Source organism: Truncatella angustata (genome assembly GCF_020726525.1).
Source record: "Truncatella angustata strain MPI-SDFR-AT-0073 chromosome Unknown BKA67scaffold_2, whole genome shotgun sequence".
NCBI lineage: Eukaryota > Fungi > Ascomycota > Sordariomycetes > Amphisphaeriales > Sporocadaceae > Truncatella > Truncatella angustata.
Window position 1 is genome coordinate 7,022,945 of NW_025763382.1, and position 15,629 is coordinate 7,038,573.

A 15,629-nucleotide genomic window follows, 5' to 3' on the forward strand; every position below is an offset into this window, starting at 1 on the left:
TTATGAGCCCTGAACTTAACCATGCAGATGACAGCTGCCAGGTAAATAAAACTGTCCAGCCCTCTGGGCTGTTGACTACTTCTGAAAATGATCATCGCACTGATCGCGATGTTTCCACACAAGCAGCTTCTGAGTCCTTGAGGGACGATCAGGATGAAGAGGACACGTTTCCAGAGGGCGGCCTAACAGGCTGGCTTACGGTATTTGGCTCATTCTGTGCGATGCTCTCCGTCTACGGTTTGATCAATAGTTCTGGAGTCTTCGAGTCGTACTTCGCAACCAACCAGCTCGCCGAGTACGATTCCTCGACTATCGGATGGATCTTCAGCGTGTACCTGTTTGTCGTCTTCTTTGCCGGTATTCAGGCTGGACCTATATTTGACCGCCACGGGCCTCGACTGCTCGTTGCTGTCGGAAGTGTACTGGTTGTTGCCAGCCAGATGATCCTAGGACTGTGCACACGTATGTGAGCCCTTACTCTATGTGACGCGTCGGAGCATGCTGACCTCTATGCAGAGTATTATCAGATCCTTCTGACCTATTCCGTGCTTGGAGGCATTGGGGGGGCCTTACTCAATGTGCCCGCATATGGCATCATCGCACATTACTTCAAGAGGCGCCGTGGTCTTGCCACTGGCATTGCCTCAACGGCCGGTTCTGTCGGAGGCATAATGTTTCCTCTTCTATTGCGGGGCCTCTTACCCAAGCTTGGGTTTGCTTGGACCACCCGTATCATCGGCTTCATTCTGCTGGCATTGGCAATTCCAGCGAACCTCCTCCTTCGAACTCGATTACCTCCAAGCAAAAAGGTGGCTTCAGTCATACCAGACTGGTCGTTGTTCCGCGACCTGAGATTCACACTTACTTGCGCCGGAGTCTGGTTTTTGGAGTGGGGCCTCTTCGTCCCATTGACATTCGTGATCTCTTACGCAGCAGACCATGGCCAGGATGCGACTTCTGCATATATCCTCCTCGTTTATCTCAATGTCGGCTCTTTCTTCGGCCGGTTCTTGCCTGGTTTCATTGCCGACAAGATTGGTCGGTTCAACGTTATCATACTTACGATCACGCTTTGCGTCATCACCGAACTGGTGTTTTGGTTGCCTGCCGGTAATAACAAGGCCTTACTCATTGCGTTCGTCGTGACCTTCGGCTTCGCGAGTGGTAGTAACCTCGGTCTTTACCCAGTCTGCCTGGGCCAGCTTTGCGATTCTCGAGACTATGGCCGTGTGTACTCGACGTCGCTCATGGTTGGAAGCTTTGGAACCTTGACGAGTTTGCCCATCGGGGGAGCTTTGCGCGATGTTGGTGATTTTGATCAAGGCTGGCTAGCTCTTATATTGTTCTCGGCTCTGTCGTATGCTGTTGCTATGAGCTGTTTCCTTGGAGTCAGAGTTCTTGCTGTCAGCTGGGGTGTGAAGAAAGTCTTCTAGGTCGCTACGTCTAGTCGAACTGCCAAGTAGTAGACGTGGCTGATCTTCGTATGTTAGCTGAGTAAGAGCAGGAGGCGGTTTGGTGCCGCAGAAGCTTCCGCCTCCCCTAAACATCTGGTATTTAGTTTGGTATGTAGTCTGCAACCAGACCTACTTAACTGCCTTTAGGAAGGATTTCGCGTATCTGAGTGAGGACCTGCAATGCCGGATCGCGGAAAGTCATCGGCGTTTCGCATTTTTATCTAAGTGAGCACCTTTATTCTGTTAACTTAGCTTTTCTCGTCGCCTGGCTATGTGGCGAACACGAATATTCACGGATGAACTGGTTCAAGCTCTTTGGAGTTTTCTTGGACAAAGTGGATTCAACTTGAAGGTGCTTGGACTGGGGAAGCAATTTGAATAAGCAAGCGGTCATGTGATGTTAACAAGAAAAGTATTTCAGCCACACTGACAGATATTGCATTTCATGTGACAAGGTCTGTTTCTGTGCCTGCAGCTTGGTAGTGAACATTTAGGATTTCTCCTTGATCACTGAACCATTGAGCTTTCTGGGTAACTTGTGAGATTGTTTTGATAAATCTAGTCTCCCAGTCATCCAGTCCACTTCATCAATCATTATGCAGTTCATAAAAACTTCACGTCTCGTTGTCGTAGCAACCACTGCCATCATGATTTCCAATGATGAATCACAGCAAGGCGGCTTCGCCACTGTGAATACGTCCAAGAGCTCTTGTGTGAGATCGTGCGTAATGGGGCCTGTGACATGAAAGGTTCCATGACTGTTGCGGGAGAACTGACTGCAGAGGACACGATCAAGTACGGCGACAAGTGCTGGTTCCCATTGTCGTTGGAATTTCTTGAGACATACAATTGATGAGGAAGGTGAATCCAACTGAGGGATGACTTGAAGACTGCTTACTATGATAATTGCATCAAGTTTGGCCATAGTGACTTCACTGGAGATAGGCAACGAACCACGATCCGTCGTATTGCGGCAAAGGATTGAGCTGGCATGATTGACAAATGGCACATCAACGTTCCCATCGTCGTGGTGGTGGTGGTCGTAGCAGTAGTAGTAGTGGTCGTAGCAGTAGTAGTAGTAGTAGTAGTAGTAGTAGTAGTAGTAGTAGTAGTAGTAGTAGTAGTAGTAGTAGTAGTAGTAGTAGTAGTAGTAGTAGTAGTAGTAGTAGTAGTAGTAGTAGTAGTAGTAGTAGTAGTAGTAGTAGTAGTAGTAGTAGTAGTAGTAGTAGTAGTAGTAGTAGTAGTAGTAGTAGTAGTAGTAGTAGTAGTAGTAGTAGTAGTAGTAGTAGTAGAAGAGGAAAATGGGGAATGTTGAGTATCAGTAACAATATGGGCTTCGATTATGGGCATGGTTGTGCAAAAGTCTGTAGAAAGCTATGTTCGACGAGTTTGCTACCGTTTGAATTCGCCACTTCATACGGTAGCGATGCAATTGTCCGTCACGATACGTTGATTGCTTCGTGCCTGACACTACGGTGATAATTAAACCTCGGCCATTGACGACGCAGATACTCGTAGAATATTGAAGCTTGGGTGTTAAAGCTGATTGACTGACGTCGGTATCAGGTGACGTACTCGCACCAAGCGCAAATTCTCTGACGAGCCTACATACAGCTGAGTCTACGGGGGTTATTACCTGGTGAATGGTTTTCCTTGCATTTATTGCGACCGATTCATTGAACCCACTGTTTTATAAAAAGCACTCACAAGACGGAAATCCCTATGAAAACCAATATCCGAAATACCTCAACTTACCCACCTGAGAATTCCTCTACGGAAACTAGAAGATCAACTAGGCACTTCACTACGACGCACTTCTTCTTCAGAACTCTGCCGCAACAATGATTCTGGATAATGCTCCCATGCCCAACGCAGAAATGATTCCTGCCCAAATGGTCCAGGATCCTGAATTCCCTGAGCTGACGGTTCGGCCGGTTTCACGCCTCGACTGCACTACTCCATGTCTAATCGACCCTAGGGGCCTTTATATAGAAGACGATTTCTCACCATTCACCGTCTTCACTGGCGCCGATGGCATTGTAACCTTCCTTCGAATGCATAATCCGGCCACACTACGCGCCTTCCTAGACCTTGTTAACGTCAGTTTTTTTGAGTTCACCTGGTTCAACACAAAGTTCGTGAAGGGCGAGATGCTCCCTTTCATCATAAAGCGAGACAACCATCGGGTGCAGGTACGAAATCCTTCAGCCCTAAATTATCAATGTTGCTAATGCAAAGCACAGGCTGGCTATAAGAGAGGTTATAAGGGAAGTACGATGGGCAAGGAATGGGACATGGCTATATTTTACGACATGTGGAGTAATGGTATTTGGCAGCTCAAGAATTCAACAGCCGTGGGTTTAGGCCACCCGCTACTTTTAAACGCCAGCGAGACAGCCGAGCTCGGCTTGCAAGGTGACATTGGTCTTGCTGTGATGAGGTCTGCTATTATCAATGGACTGTGGAAGCCCCAGGCCGTAACCCCTTATCGAGCTAAGGTTATGTATATTCGAAATGGCACCGATGGAAACAAAGAGTTGTGTTATGTTTGAGGATGCTGGTATTGCTATGAATTGAGACCAGAAGTTCTCAAGGTCTCTTCTCACAGGTACATTTATCAGGTATCAATCCGTGTTTCTCACTGACAAATGGAGATCGCCCTTCGACGTTCCCAGGAATCGCAAACAGTAATAAAATCTATATTGATATTACCATTGCGCCAGGGTTTTTGCACAACCAATTTATGTTCTTCTTTTACGCGTTCACGTCATGTGAGTGCGATCACTGTCAAACAACTTCACCAGCATACTTTTTTCCGCTATAGTTGATTACCCCCACTTCAACCATCGATCAAGAGCTTGAACGATGCTACTAAACACCCTAAGCTATATTTAAGGCACGTTGCCACCCAAGTCTCAATCCCTCATCATTCACCAGTCAAACCCAGAGACCCTACGCTAGCTCCTTGGCGACAATCGTGCCACCGCGGTCGAGTATATTCATTTCCACGTCAATATGAAGCAATGTAAAAAGTTGCAATCAGCAATCGGCGCGATGGCAAGAATGTCATCGTTTGCTACCGCTTGCTATATTACTACCACATCTTTATAATACTAAATATCTATAGATGGTTCTTCGAGGCCGTTTGAGAACGTTGAAATCTTGTGTTTCTGCTCCATTCTTGTAATATACGACATCTTCCCCTAAGCTTGATCGTACAATAATCATGTATAGTCGAATCAAGTGGCAGTTACAAATCAGTCAACGTAGTTTTCAATATTAGCGGAACGTTGATAGGCTGTGTTGATCCGGCTCTCAACCCTTCATCACAATTTCGCTCATATCCTCTAGCTACAAACAACAATCTGAACTTGAAGTACAACGGTGCAATATGTGCTAATCACATAGGTTGTGGCTTCGATTTCAATGTCTAATTTATTTCGCATTGCCACCTCCAGTAACTCCTTTGGTTACTTCCTGCTGCCGTCTCGCTCCTACATGCATTTGCGCTCTCCGCTCGAAACAACTGTTATGATCCTACTACTCACAAATAATATCCAGTCGAATGCACTAGGCCCTGAAGCCTTTCCAAATGGATAGAATACCAGGCCGGTGTCATTTAAGGTCAAACAACTATAGTCCTTTTGGCTACTTACCACTGGTCACAAACAAGGCAAGATGGCTAAATCATTCCTATGGATGTAGGCTCCGGCAGGGAGCTGACCCCGTGGCCGGAAGGCGCATAGTAGATCCAGATGTTCGGCCAGGTGCAAAATGACAGTCCTGATGCAGCACCACTGTTCATGAAGCGAACATACGTAACAACTATTATTGGTCAACGAGACGGCGCCTTCTCGGTGCTTTCCCCGCTTTGGCTTACCTTTTTAATATCTCATCAGCTTTTACCGAGGCGCTATATCAACAACAACGGGACATCCGCCAAGGCCTTCAATACGCTCATGGCGGTTCAGATGACAACGGTCAGGAATGTGACCACATCTATACCTTCCAATGGCGTCTACATGCGTGAGTACCTACTCGTTTCTCTATGTCTAATGGCTCCAACAGGTCTATAGTGTACACAAGTTTTCAGTGCTCTCGGCGCTCTAGTCTATCCGGCCGGCACCGATGTGTATGCCTCCATCGAAGCAAGTTATTGGTCGACTGAGGAAGCAAGCCTGGAGCCTGCATGCTTCTTCCGACCTCATACGAGCACTGAAGTATCACGTTTCATATCTTTGATATCGACGGTGACAAATTGCGATTTTGCGATCAAATCACAAGGACATGCACCGGCAGCTGGCTCGGCTAACATAGACAGAGGCGTGACGATTGACCTGTCATGGCTGAATGAAACCACAATTACCGAAGATCGATCTGTCGCGAGTGTAGGAACTGGTTCAAGTTGGGCCGACGTGTATACGACCTTGAATCCTTTCAACAAGACTGTAGCCGGTGGTCGGAATGGAGCGGTCGGAGTTGGTGGCTTGACGCTGGGAGGTGGTATATCTTACTATTCGCCTGAGGTGGGGTGGACTTGCGACACCGTATTGAACTTCGAGGTGCTTGTGTTCTACTTTCAGTAGCGTTTCCGCAACTGGTCTAACTTTTTTCAAAGGTAGTTCTCGCTTCCGGTGAAATCGTCAACGCAAACTCGAGTCACAATCCCGACTTATACCGAGCCCTGAAAGGGGGCGGTAATAACTTTGGTGTGGTCACAAGGATTGACTATTCCACTATTGATACTGTACCGCTACGAGCTGGCCATCTATTTCAAGAGCAGCAATATCTTGACCGAGTCCTTGCTGCATTTGCGAACATCGCGTCATCCATTTCGTACGACATCCACGCCTCCATCGTTATGAGTTTAAGTTTCAATGCGACTACTCAAGTTTGGACAATCATCAGCGTTCCGATATACACTCTTCCCAATCTTAACCCAGATGTGTATCAGGATCTCGTCGCGATCCCTCGAATAGAAGAGTTGAGCACTGTGTCCATAGAGAACATCAGCACATTAGCTGTCGAAGCTCCATACCCACAAAAGTGAGTGACGGCGTTTCGTATTCTTCTTGATGTCCTGAACTTACAAATGGTGCAAGATACCAGGCTTTTTTTACAAGCACGTATGCCGCTTCAAGTCAATTACTTATCAAAGTTTTTGATGTCGCAAACAAGACCTTGCAATTGGCTCTGCTCCCACTCGACGTTGGTGTCAGCTTAACGTTTGAACCACTCCCAATCGCATTGATTCAGCACGGCGCAAGGGCCAATTCGCTTGGGATCTCGCCATCTGATGGAAATGGCGTGATTCTACTAATATCCGTATCCTGGAGCAACGCGACATCGTCAGGACCGGCAAACCATATCGGATCGAAACTACTCGATGCAATGGATGCAAGAGCCCGCGTCCTACTTGGCTTGCATAAGTTCAAATATCTGAATTATGCGAATCCTACCCAGCGCCCACTAGAAAATTATGGGAAGGAGAACCTAGCATTCCTGAAAAACGTTAGCACGCGTTACGATCCTGGGAAAATCTTCCAAAAGAAAGTCCCGGGAGGCTTCAAATTGTGGTCAAAAGCCGAGCTTGAGGTAAAGGCTGCGACTGAGTCTTTGTAGGATAACTGGGGAGGCGGAACCGCGCTCTATAGTAAGAGATTCGGCGGACTGCCACAAAGGCTTAGATATGAGGTGCTGCAAATGATCGGAGCTTGCTCACCGTGACAAGTAAGCCCGTAGCTAAACTGAGGGACTCAACATTAACTCCTCAGGCAACAATATCTTCACGCAGCCTATCACATATTGTACACTTCCAAGTTCGCCAAATCATACATTAACGACAGTCACTACAAGTATAGATGAAATATGAATAATGCGCACTTTTAACAATCAAAACGCATCAGTCATGGCCTTCTTAGGTCGATTTACTGAGCTCTTTATGCCTGCTTGGGAAAAGATTTGCTTGGTATATCGCAAGGACACGACCTCGGTGTTCCGCCCCCTAGCGCATATAATTGGATATAGGCTTGACCTTTGTTCTTAAGCTTTTCTGCCTTTGTTTATAAATTAATTTAATCGTTTTAACCACACAAGCTTTCTGAAATGGTATTAGGTGGAACATTTACCTAACCCTCTAGGTCGATTCAATAGAAAACTAACAGGACAAATTATATTATTAAGTCTCTAGAGTAGAGAGGGTCGGAACATTTTCTATTTGAAGGGTGTTAGCTGGAATCAAATTACTAGGTTAATACATACCAACCTAATAGCATGAACATATGAAATCGAAATTATGCCTTTTATATGCCGTATATAAAACAAACGAAAGCTTTACGACTATGAAATAACGGCTTCATAAATAATAACCTATATACTCACTAGGTCTTTTTGTTAAGACACGGTAGCAATTACAAAAACAATAAAGGCGACCTGGAAACCCTATTGAAAGCCAATGCGCCACCACGGCATCCCTATTTAAGCAGTTTGCCATAAACAACCCACAATTCAACAAAAGAATAACCTGGATCTATTGTCGCATCCGCCTATGGTTGATATGCCTAAGAACACTCATGTTAATCAAATATAGATACAGAATACATCTAAATGAGGTAATACAAATAAACAGGAAGACTTGTCAGCTTCGCCACTATGTAGCGGTTGACTTACCGCTGCGGTCACTTGAGCTAGAAGTCCAGACGCGGTCTTCGTCTATCGGGCTGAACCAGGCAGATGTGTAATTTTGAAGGGAATGCAATATACACAGGTGCTTAGTGGGAGCTAGCTGATAGCTGTCACAAAGCACTTTTGACACAACTACACAAAGTGTAAAAGTTAAGTCAAGTAATTTCGATATATACTACAGTAGCGCCATGCTGACAGTAGAAGACGCTCCGGGCATCTATCATCAAAATTCCCACGTTACTACCGGTCACTTGAAATATTCCAATCTACGGACTCCTCTGGGCCTTGCTACCGGCATTGACATCATTTTTTTTTTAAATACCTCATAATCAAGCCCGTCTGGCTTTTGCTAGAGTCGCAGTCTACCACTAATATATAGAATAAGATATCTGTGCCGTTCAATGGAATCATGAGATTGTCCATGTCGTTGACGCTCAAGACTAGCCCTTGATCACGAGCAGCTCCATCATTAGGAGATCAGTCACTGCTTGCGTCGTTTGAGGGTTACACAACGAGTAGCCTAGCTCATGGTAGAATGTCCTAGCACGCGGAAGATTAGCTCTGCAGGCGTGATTGTCTCCGCTAGGCCAATCCTTTTACAACAGGAAGGTTTTGGATGTATCATGGCCGTCGTAGATCCGAAACAGAAATGAAGGCGGCACTACTAGAAAAGCCATATTTGATTGAATGGGAATAAGAGTGTCGTTTTAATTCCTTTAGATCGCTCAATACACTATAGATTCGTTGGCAGCGATAGCTTGGCATTTGAAGCCGGGTGCTGTCATTCTGACTCCGTGGTCTGACAAACTCGAAGACTATATGTCGATGCTAGCTCAGGATGAACGAGACATTATTTTGCGCACCTGATGCCAGCAGTGCAGCTTCTGCTCGTGATCACACTCGCTAGTCTACCAAAGCGTCAACATGATCCACGATCTGGACTTTGATACTGCCCTTGGTCACATCTGAACAGAGATGCATGGCGTCTAAGGCTTGTTCTAGTGGGTACTCATGCGTGACCAGCTTCTTGAGATCCAAGATTCCACCACTCAGGCAATTGATTCCAGCCGGCCATGTGTCTCTGTATCGGTTAATGAACCGCAGATCGATCTGTCAGGGTATTAGTAATAGCGCTTTCAAAGACTACATGCGCATCGCAACGGCGACGTACCTCTGCTAAAGAAAGGTGCATGAAGGGCAAGTTATTCATGATCTCCCTGCCGACACCGATGACACAAACAACACCACCGCGCCGCACCGCGTATGTTGCCAGTACTACACTACTTTCGACGCCAGTACACTCGAGGACAGTCGAAGGGGCAGAGTACTCATTGTTACCGTAAAGCCCCCTAACATTCTTTGCATTTTCCTCCGACGACAACGCACGATCGACTTGATACGTGATACAGCCGGGCATGAAGTCTCGTGCGAATGCTAGTCGCTTGGGCTCAAGATCCGTGATGACTATTGGGTGCGCCCCGGAGGCGCGTGCGGACGCGAGTGCTATCAGACCTATAGGTCCCGCGCCGCAGATTAGAGCGGGCTTTCCCAGGCTCAGACCTCCGGTGTTGACACCGTGGAGTACTACGCTTAGTGGTTCTAGTAGAGCAGCTTCGGCCCAAGAAATATTATCAGGAATCCTGTGCTCAGGTCAGTTATCGTGCCTGGAGTTTCCCATTTCTCAATTGATCGTAATTGTGAACATCAAAATTTGAACCAACATACCTGTACAGCCACTTGGCAGGATGCACTTTGTATCTTTGGATTGTGCCGGCATATGGATATACACCAGCGAACGCGACGTCTTCACAGAGGTTGTATCGGCCTTCACGGCAGAGGAAGCATTTCTCGCATGGTACACCAGGCTCGACCGCGACCCTGTCACCTACACTCAAATGTCAACCACTACCCAGTATAGTTCTGCCGGGCATACTTTGTGTACCTGGCTTCAAATCTGTCACGCCTTCGCCACACCTGAGCACAACGCCTGCGCCTTCATGACCGAGGATGCAGTCGCCCTGGACGACTAAAGACCCTATTCGGCCGGCTTTCCAGAAGTGGATGTCTGATCTGAGATTCTGTGATTAGCTAGATAATCACTAAAAGTCACTCCTATTTGGAAAAGCTTACCCGCAGATTCCGGTCGCCTTGATATGTAGTAGAACATCGCCTGGTCCTGGCTGCTCTATAGGTGCTTCGACTATTTTCACTTGGTGGTCGGCCGTTACTACAAGTGACGGATTAGGATGGGAGGCTTTGATTTGGTGGACACTATTGACGCCGTTCGCCTCATTAGCATTCTCGGGCAAGGTATTCGATGCTGTCATGTTGGCGCGGGGATCTGGCTGTTCTGTTCTATTCTCGGTATGTGACTGCTTTACCTGTTCGAGTGCGAGGTGCGTGCTGCTAATTGACTCCAACGAAACGCTATTGACAGGAAGATAAAAGAAATCTTGGACGCTATCTTTTTGGGGAGACGCGTTTCGGACTGCCATCACTAACCACTTAACTAGCCCTATGTAATTTCCAGGTGCGTACAACCGCGTATCAAAAACGGTCACGTACGTTACAATGTCATTGTCATCCAAGAACGGAAGGGTGTGCCATTCAAATATTGCCCGCAGGAGTGCTTCTGATTGCCTATTTGGGAAACCCGCCGCTAAGTCATCCGCTATAGTGCGTTTTACCCCGCCACCTGGGGCAACTATCGTCGATGCGAACCGCTGAGAAGGTTCCGCTAGCGCTTCCGCAGCACACTTTACAGACATCTTGGCCATGAAATCAACATGCTGAGAACCAGTGATTTGCGCCGAATGAAATAATTCAAATCCGGTGGTCCGGATGCAGGTACGGGAATAAGAGACCTCATAGTTTAAATTCGAAATATCAAATACGATTGACAAAAGGTTCGGATTTCAGAAAGTCTGCTTGAATTGAGTCCGCGGTTGAACACCAATCTTCACCTGAGAGCAACTTACAGAACATTGTCACAATGGTACCCGGCCTGGTAAACGAGACGCAAAACCCTTCCGGTATTCCGATATCAAAAAAAGTGGTCCTCAGCACAAGGGATCTGGTTGAGAAGGAGAAGAGTTCACACGACAAGGTGTTGAAGTCATACAGGCTGCTTATAGCTGACTTATGCCAACAATTCGGTGGTGGGCACCCAGGGTGAGAGACACTTGCTCCTCACGTTGAACATCTCCAACAGCTGACAGGATATTAGAGGTGCCATTGGTATGGCCGCGATTGGTATCGCACTTTGGAAATATGTGATGCGATATGCGCCGCACTCCCCGAAATACTTCAATCGTGATAGATTTGTTCTCTCCAACGGTATGTGATCTCTGAACTCAACAAACCAACAGGACACTCACACAAGGCAGGACATACCTGTCTCTTCCAGTACATATTCCTCCACCTTACAGGATACAAGGCGATGAGCTTCGATCAATTGAAGTCATACCACTCCGAACGATATGATGCCTTTTGCCCGGGGCACCCCGAGATCGAGCATGAAGGAATTGAGGTGACAACAGGGCCGCTCGGTCAAGGTATTGCAAACGCTGTGGGTCTTGCTATGGCTACCAAGCACCTCGCTGCACAGTTCAATAGACCTGGATACGATGTGGTGTCGAACCACACATGGTGCATGATCGGCGACGCTTGTCTCCAAGAGGGTGTTGGCCTGGAGGCGATTTCCCTTGCCGGGCACCTGCAGCTCAACAACTTGACCGTAATATACGACAACAACCAGATCACCTGCGATGGTTCCGTTGATGTAAGTTAGAATCCGGCATATGGTGTGGTGCAGAAACTAATGATGTGCAGTTGACCAACACGGAGGATATCAACGCCAAGATGAGAGCTACCGGCTGGAGTGTAATAGATATCGAAGATGGTTGCTATGACATTGCCGGTATTGCAGACGCCATGGAGAGATCCAAAAAGTCAGATAAGCCCACTTTTATTAACGTCAGGACCATCATCGGGCTTGGCTCGAAGGTTCAGGGTATGGCTGATGCTCATGGTGCTGCTTTCGGAGTAGAGGACGTTGCGCAGATGAAGCGCATCTGGGGGTTCAGTCCCGAGGAGCATTTCAACATCGGCGAGGACGTGCGTGATTTCTTCAAAGGTCTTCCGGCAAGAGGAGAGCAATATGTGCAAGCATGGAACAAGTTAGTTGATGATTACACGAAAGACCATCCTGATTTGGCGGCGCGTTTCAGAAAGAGAATGAATGGCGAACTGATTGGTTGGGAGGAGCTCGTTCCCAAACAATTTCCTGACAAGGACACCGCATCGCGTGCTGCATCTGGTTTGGTGTTTAACCCTGTAGCAGAGAAGATTGACAGCTTCATGGTTGGAACGGCAGATCTATCACCGTCTGTCAACATGATCTGGCCAGGTAAAGAAGACTTCCAAAATGTGAGTTTGTTTCAACTACCAGCTTGGCTGGCTACTGATCTGATTCTAGCCAAACATCGAGACAGCCTGCGGCATCAACGGTTCGTACGCGGGTCGATACATTCACTTCGGTGTCCGTGAGCATGTCATGTGCGCAGTCTCGAATGGTCTGGCCGCATTCAGCCCTGGAACGATCATTCCGGTGACTTCGTCTTTTTTTATGTTCTACTTGTACGCAGCGCCAGCCGTAAGAATGGGCGCGCTCCAGCACCTACAAGTTATCCACCACGCTACACATGACTCAATCGGCATGGGTGAAGATGGTCCTACACACCAGCCTATTGAGAATGCTGCGTACTTCAGAGCCATGCCGAACCTTTTGTACATTCGGCCGGGTGACAGCGAAGAGACTGCTGGCGCATGGATCGCAGCTATCAAGGCAAACGGAACGCCATCGATCATCTCCACGAGCCGACACAAGCTGCCCCAGCTCAAGCAGACCAGGCGTGAGGGTGTCTTGAAGGGCGCATACGTGTTAGAGGAAAATGAAAACGCGAATATCACTCTAATTGGTGTCGGTGCTGAGTTGTCGCACGCTCTTGGTGTTGCGAAGAAGCTTAAGGAGCAAGGTGTAGAAGCGAGAGTCGTCAGCTTTCCCAGCTGGAGACTTTTCGAGAAACAGTCGCGTGAGTACAAGAGAGATGTTCTGAGGAGGCACCGTGTGCCTTCAGTCGTCATCGAGCCATACGCCCCCAATGGTTGGGAAAGGTACGCCGACGCTGCGGCATGCATGACAACATTCGGTCATAGTTTGCCGGGTACATCGGCGTACAAGTACTTTGGTTTTGATAATGACTCTTTGACAAAGAAGGTATTGGGATACTTGGACCAGGTCAAAACTGATGATTTGTTGCGGCACGAGTTCGTTGAGATTTAACGCGCGCCGATTTACGGAATGTTATCGTTAAAGACCACGAAAATCGATATATAGTAACGCACCAATATAAACTTCTAGTCATCGTAGGGAAATATATAGGCCTGATATACTCACTCAGCGACATCAGTGTTACATTGGTATCTCATTCTCCTTCGCGACAGAGGAAACAAGTATGTAAGTTTGAGGTTTCCACCTCAAGGTTGCGTTCGTTGTTTACAAAACGATGCCTCCAATTAGACTAACCTTAGGGGAAAGCCCGCCGCCCTAGTCTAGTGGCCTAAGGTTAGGTTACTAAGTTAGACTAACTAGAGTGCAAGGACCCCAACCGTGATCCCCCGCAGTTATGGACATCTGAATCACCCACGGATTCAAAAACTCCCCAACTCTATGTTCTTTGTGCTGATTAATCTAGTCTGTTCCATCTATCTCTGCAAAAGAATAAGGCCATGCGGCCTGGAGATGACCGTTTGTGTATCAAGGACCATGAGTTTGTGTCGGTCTATCGGTTATGGCTACTCCAGGCAATGCTTCTGATGAAGCGCCGACGTTCCATGAAATGGAATTCATGCAGGTCGATGGCGATAGTCGGTGGGTAGCGACTGCCTCAGGAGTTCTCCCGGATTCAATAGATCCCAGCTTCTCTCCATTTTTGTCTGGCGCCAATATCAACTCGACGTTGACATCCGGAATTTCCCCAGGCGAATCCTCGCCATCCATGACTTGGCGGCCAGACGAGTTTATTCTGAGTCAGGACTACCAAACTTACAAAGAGGAGCTTCGGTCACTGATTTTCAATACCGCTCAATCGGTAGCACCGACTCGTGAGGGTAGTCCAGTTGATGAATTCAACCTCACTGATGAACGCCACCTTGGCAACCTGCAGAGTCGCAAGGAGACTGTCAAGATCTTGGCTGTTGGGAAAAGGATGGCATATTTGAAGAATTATGTTGAACAAGTCGCCCCATGGGTAAGAATATACACTGATCATTTCAGCTTCGAGCCTGCTGACGATCAGTAGCTTGACATGTTTGACGGCGATCGCGTCTTTGGAATGCAGATCTCCTCACTGGCCCAGACGTCTCCGCCACTCCTGTACGCGATCCTAGCCCTATCTGCGAGGCAGATTGAGTGCAAAGAGAAACGGAAGAACTCCTTCGACAGTCTCGAACTGTATCAGGAAGCCATCAAGTCACTTGCTCCATTGCTGACTGATCGCGATGTCAAGATCATTCCAATATGCGTCATATTATGCTGTCTGGAGATGATGTCGGCTAGTGCTCAAGATTGGCGGCGTCATCTGGAGGGCTGTGCTGCGCTGTTCACTACGTTCGGTGTACACGGCTTTAGTGGTGGGATGCTCCAAGCCGTCTTCTGGTGTTACACGAGAATGGACGTTTGCGGCGCATTGATTTCAGACGGCACACAAAGTACGTTGCTCGATCCTGCAAAATGGCTTCCGGCTGGCACAGAAGCTTACGAGGCGCGTGCACAATTCAGAGCATCTCAAAGCCTCGATATGCACGCCAACTATGCAGTCTGGCTCTGCGCTAAGACTTGCGAGCTGATTGCAGATCGGACTCGGTACGTTGAGCTAGGCGAACCAAACGGTTGCGACGGAGAGAAATACTCAAACAGGTGGGCCGCTCTTTGGGATGAGCTCCAGAGCTGGCTTAGCAGCAGTCCGAGAGAGTTCAATCCTGTCAAGACGGTAGACACGAAACCTTTCCCCCATATCCTCTTCGTCCACTGGGCTGCTATATCATCTACTCAGTTGCACCATACTGCTTGCATTTTGATGCTGAGCTCAATGCCGAAACCGCTGAAGCTTAGTATGAACCTGGGCACAACTGGTTCCACACTGTGGCACGCTAAGCGTATATGCGGTATCACACTTGCAAACCCTCATCAAGGTTGCATCAATAACGCGATACAGCCGCTTTGGCTTGCTGGCAGACTGCTAAGCCACAGATCAGAGCACGAGATTGTCGTCAAGCTTATATGGAATATCGAGGCGACGACCGGTTGGGCTTCGTGCTGGCGAATTCCAGATCTAGAGTCAGCTTGGGGATATAAGGTCAAGAGAAACGGCGTGGCAAGAGTACCAGGTTGAGGTCATGGCATGCTGCCTAAACATTTGTAGATGTCTT

General features: G+C 47.7%; 7 protein-coding genes across 7 annotated transcripts; 5 read left to right on the forward strand and 2 right to left on the reverse strand.

The window, feature by feature from the left end:
- Positions 1–2: 2 nt before the first annotated feature.
- Positions 3–1,433, forward strand: BKA67DRAFT_512517 (major facilitator superfamily domain-containing protein; the record flags this gene model as incomplete). Its single annotated transcript, XM_046097476.1, has 2 exons — positions 3–462; positions 517–1,433. 2 exons carry the CDS (start codon positions 3–5, stop codon positions 1,431–1,433), a joined length of 1,377 nt encoding a protein of 458 aa, XP_045962645.1.
- A 511-nt stretch (positions 1,434–1,944) lies between these two features.
- On the reverse strand, positions 1,945–2,804 carry BKA67DRAFT_533565 (uncharacterized protein; the record flags this gene model as incomplete). The annotated part of the gene is made up of 2 exons (XM_046099721.1): positions 1,945–2,289; positions 2,409–2,804. The coding sequence occupies 2 exons, from the start codon at positions 2,802–2,804 to the stop codon at positions 1,945–1,947; spliced, it is 741 nt and encodes a 246-aa protein (XP_045962646.1).
- Positions 2,805–3,295: 491 nt separating this feature from the next.
- On the forward strand, positions 3,296–4,006 carry BKA67DRAFT_656605 (uncharacterized protein; the record flags this gene model as incomplete). The annotated part of the gene is made up of 2 exons (XM_046106970.1): positions 3,296–3,646; positions 3,698–4,006. The coding sequence occupies 2 exons, from the start codon at positions 3,296–3,298 to the stop codon at positions 4,004–4,006; spliced, it is 660 nt and encodes a 219-aa protein (XP_045962647.1).
- Positions 4,007–5,380: 1,374 nt separating this feature from the next.
- BKA67DRAFT_557997 (uncharacterized protein) lies at positions 5,381–7,483 on the forward strand. Its single transcript, XM_046102297.1, has 4 exons — positions 5,381–5,480; positions 5,531–6,016; positions 6,073–6,500; positions 6,557–7,483. The coding sequence occupies exons 1-4, from the start codon at positions 5,466–5,468 to the stop codon at positions 7,074–7,076; spliced, it is 1,449 nt and encodes a 482-aa protein (XP_045962648.1). The 5' UTR covers positions 5,381–5,465; the 3' UTR covers positions 7,077–7,483.
- A 1,558-nt stretch (positions 7,484–9,041) lies between these two features.
- Positions 9,042–10,465, reverse strand: BKA67DRAFT_511777 (chaperonin 10-like protein; the record flags this gene model as incomplete). The annotated part of the gene is made up of 5 exons (XM_046097423.1): positions 9,042–9,248; positions 9,310–9,778; positions 9,864–10,023; positions 10,081–10,208; positions 10,269–10,465. 5 exons carry the CDS (start codon positions 10,463–10,465, stop codon positions 9,042–9,044), a joined length of 1,161 nt encoding a protein of 386 aa, XP_045962649.1.
- A 425-nt stretch (positions 10,466–10,890) lies between these two features.
- BKA67DRAFT_558003 (putative transketolase) lies at positions 10,891–13,680 on the forward strand. The gene is made up of 5 exons (XM_046102298.1): positions 10,891–11,309; positions 11,365–11,474; positions 11,525–11,919; positions 11,970–12,566; positions 12,616–13,680. Exons 1-5 carry the CDS (start codon positions 11,131–11,133, stop codon positions 13,480–13,482), a joined length of 2,148 nt encoding a protein of 715 aa, XP_045962650.1. The 5' UTR covers positions 10,891–11,130; the 3' UTR covers positions 13,483–13,680.
- Positions 13,681–14,197: 517 nt separating this feature from the next.
- BKA67DRAFT_591412 (uncharacterized protein) lies at positions 14,198–15,592 on the forward strand (the record flags this gene model as incomplete). The annotated part of the gene is made up of 2 exons (XM_046104713.1): positions 14,198–14,449; positions 14,501–15,592. The coding sequence occupies 2 exons, from the start codon at positions 14,198–14,200 to the stop codon at positions 15,590–15,592; spliced, it is 1,344 nt and encodes a 447-aa protein (XP_045962651.1).
- Between the last annotated feature and the right edge of the window lie 37 nt (positions 15,593–15,629).